The following is an 11,673-nucleotide window of genomic DNA, read 5'->3' as shown; positions in this document are numbered from 1 at the left end:
AATATACATACTATATATTTAAAATATGAAAATATAGAAAAATATATAATATAGTAGTATATATTGTATATATATATAAAAAATTGGGATATTTATTCTTTGTTTCACACTAAATCTTCAAAATCCTGTGGGATTTTGAATGTATTACACTCACAATGTATCTCAACTTGGACTAGCTGCATTTCAAGTGTTTGACAACCACCGGTAGCTACTACACTGGACAGCACAGCTTTATACCCTGCTATATCAGCAACACCCAGGAACTTGGTAGAAATGTAGAATCTCAGGCACCTACCCAGACCTACCAATCAGATTCTGCATTTTAACAACAACCCCAGGTGATTCTAAGCCATCACATTCTCCTTTTTCTAGACTTACAAATCATAAGTCATCTGATGTGTTCCCAAATCCAATCCTTTTTTTTTTTGAGACAGAGTTTCACTCTTGTTGCCTAAGCTGGAGTGCAGTGCCTCAGCTTACTGCAACCTCTGCCTCCTGGGTTCAAGTGATTCTCCTGCCTTAGCCTCCCAAGTGGGAGGCATGGGATTATAGACATGCACCATCACACCGGCTAATTTTTGTATTTTTAGTAGAGATGGGATTTTACCATGTTGGTCAGGCTGGTCTCAAATCAGGGGATCCACCTGCCTTGGCCTCCGAAAGTGCTGGGATTACAGGTGTGAGCCACTGAACCCAGCCAAGTCTCATCTTCTAATTTTGATTCCACTTTGGACCTTCTCAAAATTCTGCATAACCATATTGAACATAATAGCTGACATTTACACAGAATGTTACTGCTTACAAAGCATGTTAATGCATTTTCTAATTTCTGCATTTGATGCTCACGGTAACTCTGCAAAGTAGGTCATATTATTTCAATGAAAGAGATAAGAAAGCTGAAGCTCAGTAAGGTTAAGAAAATTGCCCAAAGCCACAAAGTCACTACTGAGGTAGAACTGGGACTCAAACCCCTGCCTGTCAGACTCAAAGGGGCCTTCTCTTCCCACTTCACCACTCGGATTTCTATAAGTCAGAACTTAATTCAGGTCGCTGGTGTGAGGACTAAACCATGGGGTCCTCCATGCTACACTTAGCCCTCTTACCAGGGTTGTGAGACCAGGCATCCACAATATGTCCCCCTTTTAGGATGGGTGACTCATGGGAAAGTGGATGACAGTGGGTCTTGACTTCTCAGTGTATGTTTATACTTTTCCTCTTCAATTCCTCTACAGTCAGTATCTATTTGCTACCACCATAGTTTAAAGTGTTTCTGACTGGTTTAAGACAAATGATCCCAGGCCATAATGTCTACCCCCTTTTTTTTTTTTTCTTTTTGAGACGGAGTTTCACTCTTGTTGCACAAACTGGAGTGCAATGGCGCGATCTCAGCTCACTGCAACCTCCGCCTCCCAGGTTCAAGTGATTCTCCTGCCTCAGCCTTCCGAGTAGCTAGGATTACAGGCACACGCCACCATGCCCAGCTAATTTTTGTATTTTTAGTAGAGACAGGGTTTCACTATGTTGGCCAGGCTGGTCTCAAACTGCTGACCTCAGGTGATCCACCTGCCTCGGCCTCCCAAAGTGCTGGGATTACAGGCATGAGCCACCATGCCCTGGCTATCCTTTTAAATATAAGAAACGGGATATGACTGAGCTGTTTCTCCAGTTATGAAAGAACTCCATCCTGTTGCCACCTTGACTTCTTAGTGGTTTAGAAGTCAGGACAATAGGTTAGACCAAGCCACCCTAGGAAAAAGAATGAACCTGAGTCCCCAGTGCTAAAGTAAACCCCTAAGACCACCAATGAGCAAGCTGATGGTGTTGGTCTTACCTGGGACCTGGATTGATTGGTCCGTTGGTGTGGGGTACAGACAGGATGCTGGCATGGGGTGTGGAGGATAAGGAAGTCCAGTTGTCAGGTCCCGAGAAAACTTGCAGATTATTGCTTGAGCTTTCTATCAAATTCACTTTGGGGAAATAACAACAGTTGAATTGATAGCAAATGTAGAAAACATAAAGATGGTGACCAGTGACATTATCCTAAGGCAAAATATAACCATGGCTTGCACCACAGGAACCAACAGTTTGTTAGTTCTTTCTCGGGGAAATAGAAAATAAAAAGAAACGTAGGTTTCTTGAATGTCGACCATATGCCAGGTGTCATTCATAGTTTAATCTTCACACTAGTGACTCCTTAACTCCATCTTATAGATAAGCCACAGGGTGGTAGAATTATTTGCCCTGGGTATCACCGATCTGTCTAACTCATTTCACCACAGTCACTCTCTTTTAAGAAGGGACCATACCAGCCTCCCCTCAAGCTAAGCCTAAGAGCCACCAGTGCCCCAGATGAGATTTCTGAGGTCCAGGAACTTATTCTTCTCAACCATCCCCTAGAAGGTTTAAATATCTCAAGCACAGTGCCTTTTGACCAGGTGTGGTGCTCACACCTGTAATCCTGGCACTTTGGGAGTCCAAGGCAGGGGGATCCCTTGAGCCAGGAGTTTGAGAACTTTCTGGGCAACACAGAGAGACACCATCTCTACAATTAAAAAAAAGAAAAAAAACATACCTTTTTACAAAAAGAAGTAGATTGTATGATCTCACTTATATGTGGACTCTAAGATTAAATTTGAATACATAAAAGCAGAGAGTACAGCAGTGGTTACCAGGGCTGGGAAGCTGGGGAAATGAGATATTGGTCAAAGGATGTAAAATTGCATTTATGTAGGATGAATAAGTCCAGAGATCTAACTTATAATCCGAAGACTATAGTTAATAATACTGTACTGTGTACTGGAAATTTGCTAAGAGAGTAGATTTCAGGTGCTTTCATCATGAAAAACAGTAACTATGTGAGGAGATGGACATGTTAATTTGCCTGACAGCAGTAATCACTTCACTATGCATATTATATCAAAACACCATGTTGTACACCTTAAATATACACAGTTTTTATAGAGGGGAAAAAGAAGAATGTCTTCCATTTCTTTGAATCTCTATTTGCATAAATAGTGTATATATAAGAGAGAGGAAGAAGGCAGAGGGAGGGAGGAAGGAAGGGAAAAGGGGGAGAAAGGAGAGAGAGGAGGAAGAGTCCAATGTCTATCTCTGGTGCTATGGTTTGAATGTGTCTCCCAACGTTCATGTGTTGGGAACTTAACTCCCAAGACAACAGTGTTGAGAGGTGGGGCCTTTAAGAGGTGATTAGGCCGTGGGGGCTCTACCCTCGTGAATGGATTAATGCCAATATTGCAGGAGTGGGTTTCTGATAAAAGGATGGGTTTAGCCTCCTGCCTTCTCCCCCTCTCTTTCCCTGACTATCCGTGTGATGCCTTCTGCAACATTATAATACAGCCAGAAGACCCTTACCATATGCTGGCACCTTAATCTTAAACTCCCCAGCCTCCAGGACTATGAGAAAATAAATTTCCATTGCTTATAAAGTACCCTATCTCAAGTATTTTCTTATAGCACCACAAAGGGGACTAGGACACCTGCCCATGTCTCTTCTTTTTACGATCTGGCACTTGCAAGCTCTCCAGCCCTAACTCTTGCATTTTCCATCTGTCTGCACTCCCCCTACATTCTGCTCCAAAGCTATTCCCAGACAACCTAGGGTCTTTCCCCCTTCTGTATCTTTGCTCAGTCCACTCTCTCTACCTGGAATGTCCTGCGCCTCTGCCTGTGGCACATGCCATCCTCCACCTTTTACCCCTGCCACTCCCACTCTGTCCTTTTCTATTCATCCTTCAAGGCTCAATTTAAATGTTAACCCCTCTGGGCAGCCTTTGCTGCCCCACCAGGCATATCCAGCTGCTCTTTTTCCTTCATTCCCATGGCACCCTGACTTGTGTGTTTTGTAGGCTGTTTCTCAAACTCTAGAGCACTTATGAATCCCCTGGAGATCTTGTTAAAATGCAGACCCTGATTCAGGAGTAGAGCCTGAAAGTCTACATTTCTGACAAGTTCCCAGGTGATGCTTCTGCATTATATTAGGATTTGTTATTTACATATTTGTGCAACCCTGAGCTCCTCCAGGGAAGAAGCTATGTCTTTTTTTTTTTTTTTTTTTTTTTGAGACAGCATCTTGCTCTTATTGCCCAGGCTGGAGCGCAGTGGCACGATCTTGGCTCACTGCAGCCTCCACCTCCCAGATTCAAGCGATTCTCCTGCCTCAGCCTCCCAAGTAGCTGGGATTACAGGCGCCCGCCACCACGCCTGGCTAATTTTTGTATTTTTGGTACAGACGGGGTTTAACCATGTTAGCCAGGCTGATCTCGAACTCCTGACCTTGTGATCTGCCCGCCTCGGTCTCCTAAAGTGCTAGGATTACAGGTGTGAGCCACCACACCCGGCCCTGAAGCTATGTCTTAATCACTTTCCTATCCCACTGCCTAGAAGAACATGGTATGCAGTAGGTGCTCAGAAGATATGATTTGATGCTGACGGCGGGAAAGAACAAGGAAGTAGAGCGAGCCACAGATCAGTTTCTGCTACTGGTAAGCTATATAATCCCCCCTCCTGGCAGCAATGGTTGAGGTTGCCAAGGGTAGCAGGCTAAGGGACACAGGGACAGGTAGCTGGTGACCAGGAGGACCCTCTACAAATGCAGAGCTCAGGGTGTCACCGAGGAAGGAAGGAGGCTGGAATCCAAATACTGTCCACTATCTCCCATGCCATGAACTTTGCTTGTTTTGTTGAGTGTCAATCTCTTCATATTAGTATAGAATCTCCATACGGGCAGGGCATTTGTCCGTTTCATTCCTGTGCTTGAAACAGAGCCTGGCATATAGTCGATCCTCAATAAATATTTGTTGCATGAATAATTTAATGAAAAAGTAACCATTGTTTTCATTTCTCCCTTCTTTCTACAAATCGAATAACCAGGCAAGGACGGGGTCTACATAAGGCAAAGGTGGAAAAGGCAGTAGTCAATGAGAAAAAAGCACACAAACAATACTGCTAACTTAAAAAAACAGTCAGACAGCAAAAATTATTTTAAAATATTAAGGTTGGGTTTGCATGTCTCCAACTGAATCCAACTAAGGCCTGAACATACAGGGATCCAGCTCCCCAGAGACCTTCCTAATAGCTCCCTAACACTAGACCCAGTATTCCCTGAACTGAGCCATGAATGCAACCATAGAAAGGAGCCACGTGAAGGCAATGAACTGAGTGTTTCAGACCCACACAACTTGACGTGGCTTTTAGAGATCTGCCTGAACTGCTCAGAACACCAGTGTCCTGGCCTTTCGTGCCAATTAGAAATCAGAAGACTGCAGGTTTTATGAAATAACTAAAAAAAAACTAAAAACCTAACATTGTTATACCTAGTTAATCAAATATTTGTACATAAAATAACAATAAAATAAAACATAAAAACAATAATATCATAGATGTATATATTAGATGAAAAGGGTTCCATCTTTAGCTACTCCTTTTCCTAGCTGTTTATCCATTTCTCCTGGCTGCCCCAGCCCCAGCTCATACCCCAAGGGTTTAATCAGCAGAGTCACAGACCTGAGGGAGAATGGTTTCTATGCATGTATGCAGAAGGGTAGGGAGTCTGCCGGTGTCCTCGGAGGCCCGAATAGTGCTCACAGCCATGGTGGGTGTGGGGAGCAGGCAGAGGCAGAGGAGCAGCATACTGGTAATTGGAGTTTCCTGCTGTGCACACTCCTTCTGGATTGGAAAAGATCCAGCCTCCCACTAAAATAGACAAGAGGAAGACACCAAGACTGAGTCTGTGAACTCCCACACCAAAAATGAGGTGACCAGCTACTTTATACAACTACAATTCTTGTAAATGACACTGATGCCAGCCTGTGTGTTGGTACCATCCCCCGGCTGCCACTGCCCTTGCCCATGAGCAGGTAACTTGGCTTCTCTGGAAATGCATGACCAGTCCTGAAACTGCCTTTGCAAAAATTGTATCAGTGAGAAAATTATGGCAGTCGGAGAGATCTGATCTACCCAATCTCCCTCTTGCCTTTAGCCTTCAAGCTGCCAAGCTAGCTTTGGAAGACATTTAGCTTATAGTTTAAATAATAGTAACCCTTCTCTAAAACTCAACTACCTTTGTAAAGCAAATGAAAGACTACCAGGTTAGGAGCACAGAGGAGCCTGAATTCTGCTAATGTGTAGACACACATGATTGCCAGCCATTATTCCAGACTTCACAAGATAGGCAACTTTCCCAATTACTCCTGCAGATTACATCACTATTGTAGAACCTCAGATAGGCCTTCAGAGATATCTTTTCAGGTTTTTGGCATATCTGACAGCGGTGGCTCCACCTGGACCCACCAACCCCACCTGTGGCCCCACCCAGAAGTGACTCAGCACCAGAGGACAGCTTCGATTCCCTGTGATTTCATCACCGATCCAACCAGTCAGCAGCAAGCACCTATTGCCTACCTACCCCCACTTCTTCCCTGAAATTACCTTTGAAAAAGGTAACCTAACCTACAAGTTTTTGAGAGATCGATTTGAGTGAGAGCTCTGTCCCCGACATGGCATGGCCAGACTCATGTCTATTAAACTCTTTCTTTATTGAATGCTGTCATCTTTGTGTTAGAGGTGTTTGAACCAGAGTGACTCCAACTTGAATAGGGGCTGGGTAAAGTGAGGCTGAGACCTACTGGGCTGCATTCCCAGGTGGTTAGGAATTCTTAGTCACAGGATAAAATAGGTGAGGACAACATACAGCAAAGACCTTGCTGATAAAACAGGATGCGGTGAAGAAGCCGGCCAAAACCCACCAAAACCAAGATGGCAATGAAAGTGACCTCTGGTCATCCTCACTGCTCTTTATATGCGAATCATAATGCATTAGAATGCTAAAAGACACTCCTGTGAGTGCCATGACAGTTTACAAATGCCATGGCAGTGTCAGGAAGTTACCTTATATGGTCTAAAAAGGGGAGGAACCAACCCTCAGCTATGGGAATTGCCCACCCCTTTCCTGAAAAACTCATGAATAATCCATCCCCTGTATAGCAATATAAACAAGAAGTAACTATAAATATACTCAGTTGAGCAGCCCATGCCTCCGTTCTCTCTATGAAGTAGCCATTCTTTTATTCCTTTACTTTCTTAATAAACTTGCTTTCACTTTATTCTGTGGACTCGCCCCGAATTATTTCTTGCCTGAGGTCCAAGAACCCTCTGTTGGGGTCTGGATCAGGACCCCCTTCCCAGTAACATCTTTTTTTTTTTTTTTTTTTTTTGAGACGGAGTCTTGCTCTGTCGCCCGGGCTGGAGTGCAGTGGCCAGATCTCAGCTCACTGCAAGCTCCACCTCCCGGGTTCACGCCATTCTCCTGCCTCAGCCTCCGGAGTAGCTGGGACTACAGGCGCCCGCCACCTCACCCGGCTAGTTTTTTGTATTTTTAGTAGAGACGGGGTTTCACCGGGTTAGTCTCGATCTCCTGACCTCGTGATCCGCCCGTCTCGGCCTCCCAAAGTGCTGGGATTACAGGCTTGAGCCACCGCGCCCGGCCCCCAGTAACATCTTTTTGTGCAACCAGCAGGAAGAACCTATCTGGTGGTTACAGTCCTATCAAAGGACTCCATCAAAGGGTAGAAAACCTCTAAAGCAACACGGGAATATAGCTATACGAAATACGATCTGAACGCAGAAGTTAACAGAAATGCAAACTTCAGGTGCTTCTGGCTTAATTAAAGTAAAAGTCAGTCTAGGAGGCATTACACATACATGTAACTCATGGACCTACAGCTACCAGGGAATGTAGGGAATGATTAATGTGGTTACCCAGGAAGAGTGAAAGCCTCTCTATTTCTGCCAAGTGGGGAAGGTGCTTTCAGTTCTTACTCTAAGCAAGAGGAATCATGATGCCTCCCAACCCCACCCCACAAACAGAATTCTGGCAGCACAGAAAGGGGAAGCTGGTCTAGCACACCTTGACAGCAAGCATTTTGGTTTGTGTTTGTTTTTTTCTTTTTCCCCTTTTTTCTTCTTTTTCCCCTTTTTTCTTCTGTTTCATTCCACTTATTTACTGACAGGCAGCAAGCATTTTGCAGAATATTTTGGACAACTGCAAAATGTTTTGTAGAAAGATTCTGAACAGAAGACTATTTCGAGTGAGTTCATGGGCAAAGACTGAGACTTTGTAATGCAGGTCCCGAAACAAGAAGCATGTTCTCCTGCTGACGGTGCCTCAGCTGAGGGATCAACGGACAGCGATTCAGATAGGACCAGAGCTGTTCCTTAAGAACATTGACTAAGGATTGTCACCTGGGCTTCAGCAATGAAGAAATGGAGCTTGATATTAGAACCCACTGTCTTTGCTTAATACTTTTTAAATACAAGTAAACAAATTGTACAGAGTTCATATTACAATCATTCCCAACAAATCCTTTTGTCATCTTCATTCCCCTAGAGTTGCACAAACTTATGACCCAAGGGGTCCCTATCTGACTAACAGAATCAAGATGGAGGCACCCAGTGGGCAAGCCCCTCAGAACCACTAACTTTGCCACATATAACGTACACGTGTCAAGAAGTTTGCTGAGAAGATTGCAACACATGAACTTTGAACTCCAGTGGTTCTGCACATGGCCCTAACCTGCACAACAAGGTTTTTATTCCAGTTCATTCCACCTAAAGGAAAAAACTGTGGGGGAAATGATAAATGAACAATAGCTCAGAGCAGTCTGAGTTATGTGAGGCATACAAAATATATCAGGCCCGGGGGATGTGAGTGTGAGGAGCACCTTCAGTCAAGGGCACCCCCTGCACCCATGCCCGGGGGCAATTCTTTAAAGGCATTTTTGTTCCTGACTAGCTGCCTCGCCCATTATCTTCATGTTCCTGGAATGTGTGATACAAAGAACAATGTATAACCAATCAATAGCTCATGTTACGGTAAACAGTTTATGAATCGTCTCTTCTTTTTCCTTTAAAAACCCACTTGTAACTGCTGCTAACCCAATCATACATTCAGGGGAACTTGAATCTATGCTCCCAAGTTGTAGTCCTCAAACTTGGCCCAAATAAACTTTCTACTTACATTAATGTTGCCTCAGTTTTTTCATTTAGGTTGACAGTCACTTTTAAAGAGTGCTTTTCGGGCGGGCGCGGTGACTCACGCCTGTAATCCCAGCACTTTGGGAGGCCACAGCAGGAGGATCACAAGGTCAGGAGTTCGAGACCAGCCTGGCCAATGTGGTGAAACCCCATCTCTACTAAAAATACAAAAATTAGCCAGGCGTGGTGGCGCATGCCTGTGGTCCCAGCTGCTCAGGAGGCTGAGGCAGAGGAGTCACTTCAACCCCGGAGGCAGAGGTTGCGGTGAGCTGAGATTGCGCCATTGCACTCTAGCCTAGGCAACAGTGAGAGTCTGTCTCAAAAAAAAAAAAAAAAAAAAAAGAGTGCTTTTCTGAGAGCTGCTTCTCTTTATGCGGCTATACTCCCAGGTCTGGTATGGAAGGTGCACTAAGATTGAAGGGAAGGAAGAAGTAAAGAACTCCACAGCTGGCAAACTGCATAAGGGTTCTTTGCAAGCCAATGTAATCCAAATTAAAGAGGGTTTCAGACACCAGGGTTAACTTTCCTACTCTGATGTCACTGACAATGGGTTGCATTGCAGCTGCAGAGGATTCCCTCTGCCATCCTGGGACATAGACAAGGTAACACACTGATGGGGACATTCAACACTCCCTGCAGAATCCCAGCTATGTGACTTCACCTCTTCCTACAGCCTTCCAGCCCACAAATAAAGACTCTTCCCCACGGAGGCTACAGCCTGCGTGACACATTGCTATGGGGACCAACTCCAAAATTAGCAAACACTAAGAACAGGAGAACTCCAAAACACCAGAGTGGTGAGCATAAAATTAGGAGGCAAGCCAAGAACACACTGTTGAGGCTTCAGTGCCTCACTGACATGAAAACCAGAGTCTAAGAAATTCATCATTTGCATTCTTTTCTCCTGCCTAAGATTTTTTTAAGCCCCTTAAGCCTAAGACCATTGGCTCTCTCTCTGGAAATTCTGGAAAGGGCATAAATTTGTCCTTAATAGAATAAACAGTGTATTGGGTTTTGATTTGGAAGAGACCTTAAGCAGTCCTGACAGGCAAAGAGTCTGAGTGTGGAGGGAATTAGCTCCAAGTACAGCCCCAGGCATCTCCCGCCTCGTGTACGCCAAACTCACAGTGAGAACAGGTCACATGCTGGCTTTCAGAGAGAGCCTCCGGAACATCTCTTAGGTGATTTCTGAAAGACGAAAGAAAATGCACCATAGTTGTCCAACTTTTTATGTATGTCCACCATAAAGCATACCCAAAATTCTCCTTGAAGAGCAATCAATTTCTTAGAATAAGAAAACCAAACATTTTTCCCTACGCTCCTGTCCTCCCCATTCTCCTTCCTTCAAGGTGCTGTCTCTACTTGTGCAATTGCTCTTGGAGTTCCAGTTTTACTGTTTACCCCTCTTTACCATATTAACAGCTATCCCTGTTTTTTGTTTTTATCTGAATAATTTGGGGATATTGTTCCTGACTGACAAGATTCAAGCAATAATAACAGCACAATTCTAGGGCACAATTACATATGTGATATGCTAGATCCACCAATGACTCTGTGAGGGAAATATTAACATATTTTTCTAATTTTGTAGATTAGAAAAGTGGATCTCGAGGAGGTAAACTGACTTATGCAAGAAGAAACAGCCAGTAAATTACAGAGCAAGGATTCAGTCAGGACCTCTTACTCAAAGTCCTAAATTCTTTGTATTATACCATACCACTGTCACTTTGAATCTAGATTCTGTCATGTCACATGTCAGTTTATCCTTTAGGCCTTTTGTTAACTGAAAATGTTATAAGCGTGTCTTGCATATCATCATAATTTATTCCAATATTGGAGCTAGGCACAGTAACTCACTCCTGTAATCTCAGCAACTAAAGAGGCTGAGGCAGGAGGATCACTTGAGGCCAGGAGTTTGAGACTGTCTGGTCAACATACTGAGACCCCCATCTCTTAAAAACAAACAAACAAAAAACAAAACCACATAGCCAGGCATGGTGGCACATGCCTGTAGTCCCCACTACTTGGGAGGCTGAGGCAGGAGGATAGCTTGAGCCCAGGAATTTAAGGCTGCAGTGAGCTATATCACACCACTGTACTCCAGCCTGCATGACAGAGCAAGACTCCGTCTCGAAAATAATAATAATAATGTATTCAAATATTGGACAGGACAGGGTCCTGTGATATATCATTATGAACATCCGTCCATTCATGTAGAGCCTTATCAGAGCTTTTAAGGTGAACAAGAAAGATGAGACAGTTAAAAAAACTACTTAAAAGATTTGAAACTCAAGCAATAAAATCTGAACATTAAAAAGATAATCATATTTATAGTGTAGGCTTTGTCAATTAAAAAGTCAATGATGAGCACCATAATCTTTTTCCTGGGATGGAAAACACACAGAGGCTGAGCATGGTGGCTCAAGCCTACAATCTCAGCAATTTGGGAGGCCAAGGCGGGTGGATCTCCAGAGGTCAGAAATTCAAGACAAGCCTGGCCAACATTGTGAAACCTTGTCTCCACTAAAAACAAAAAATAAAAAATTAGCTGGGCGTGGTGGTGGGCACCTGTAATCCCAGCTACTAGGGAGGCTGAGACACGAGAATCGCTTGAACCCAGGA

At 43.9% G+C, this 11,673-nt stretch overlaps 1 protein-coding gene across 1 annotated transcript in view; it reads right to left on the bottom strand.

The window, feature by feature from the left end:
• TBX19 (T-box 19) overlaps positions 1-11,673 on the bottom strand; it is a 32,491-nt gene that overhangs the window by 3,274 nt on the left and 17,544 nt on the right. The window contains exons 5-7 of the mRNA XM_011933416.1: positions 10,178-10,239; positions 5,524-5,712; positions 1,832-1,967 (exon numbers count right to left, since the gene is read on the bottom strand). Coding sequence (XP_011788806.1) covers positions 1,832-1,967; positions 5,524-5,712; positions 10,178-10,239 — 387 coding nt within the window. The remainder of the gene's footprint in view (positions 1-1,831; positions 1,968-5,523; positions 5,713-10,177; positions 10,240-11,673) is intronic.

The sequence above is a fragment of the Colobus angolensis genome, unplaced genomic scaffold (assembly GCF_000951035.1).
Source record: "Colobus angolensis palliatus isolate OR3802 unplaced genomic scaffold, Cang.pa_1.0 Scaffold126, whole genome shotgun sequence".
NCBI classification, from domain to species: Eukaryota; Metazoa; Chordata; class Mammalia; order Primates; family Cercopithecidae; genus Colobus; species Colobus angolensis.
Note: the sequence above shows the minus strand (reverse complement) of the source record. Positions and strands in the feature narration are given on the sequence as shown.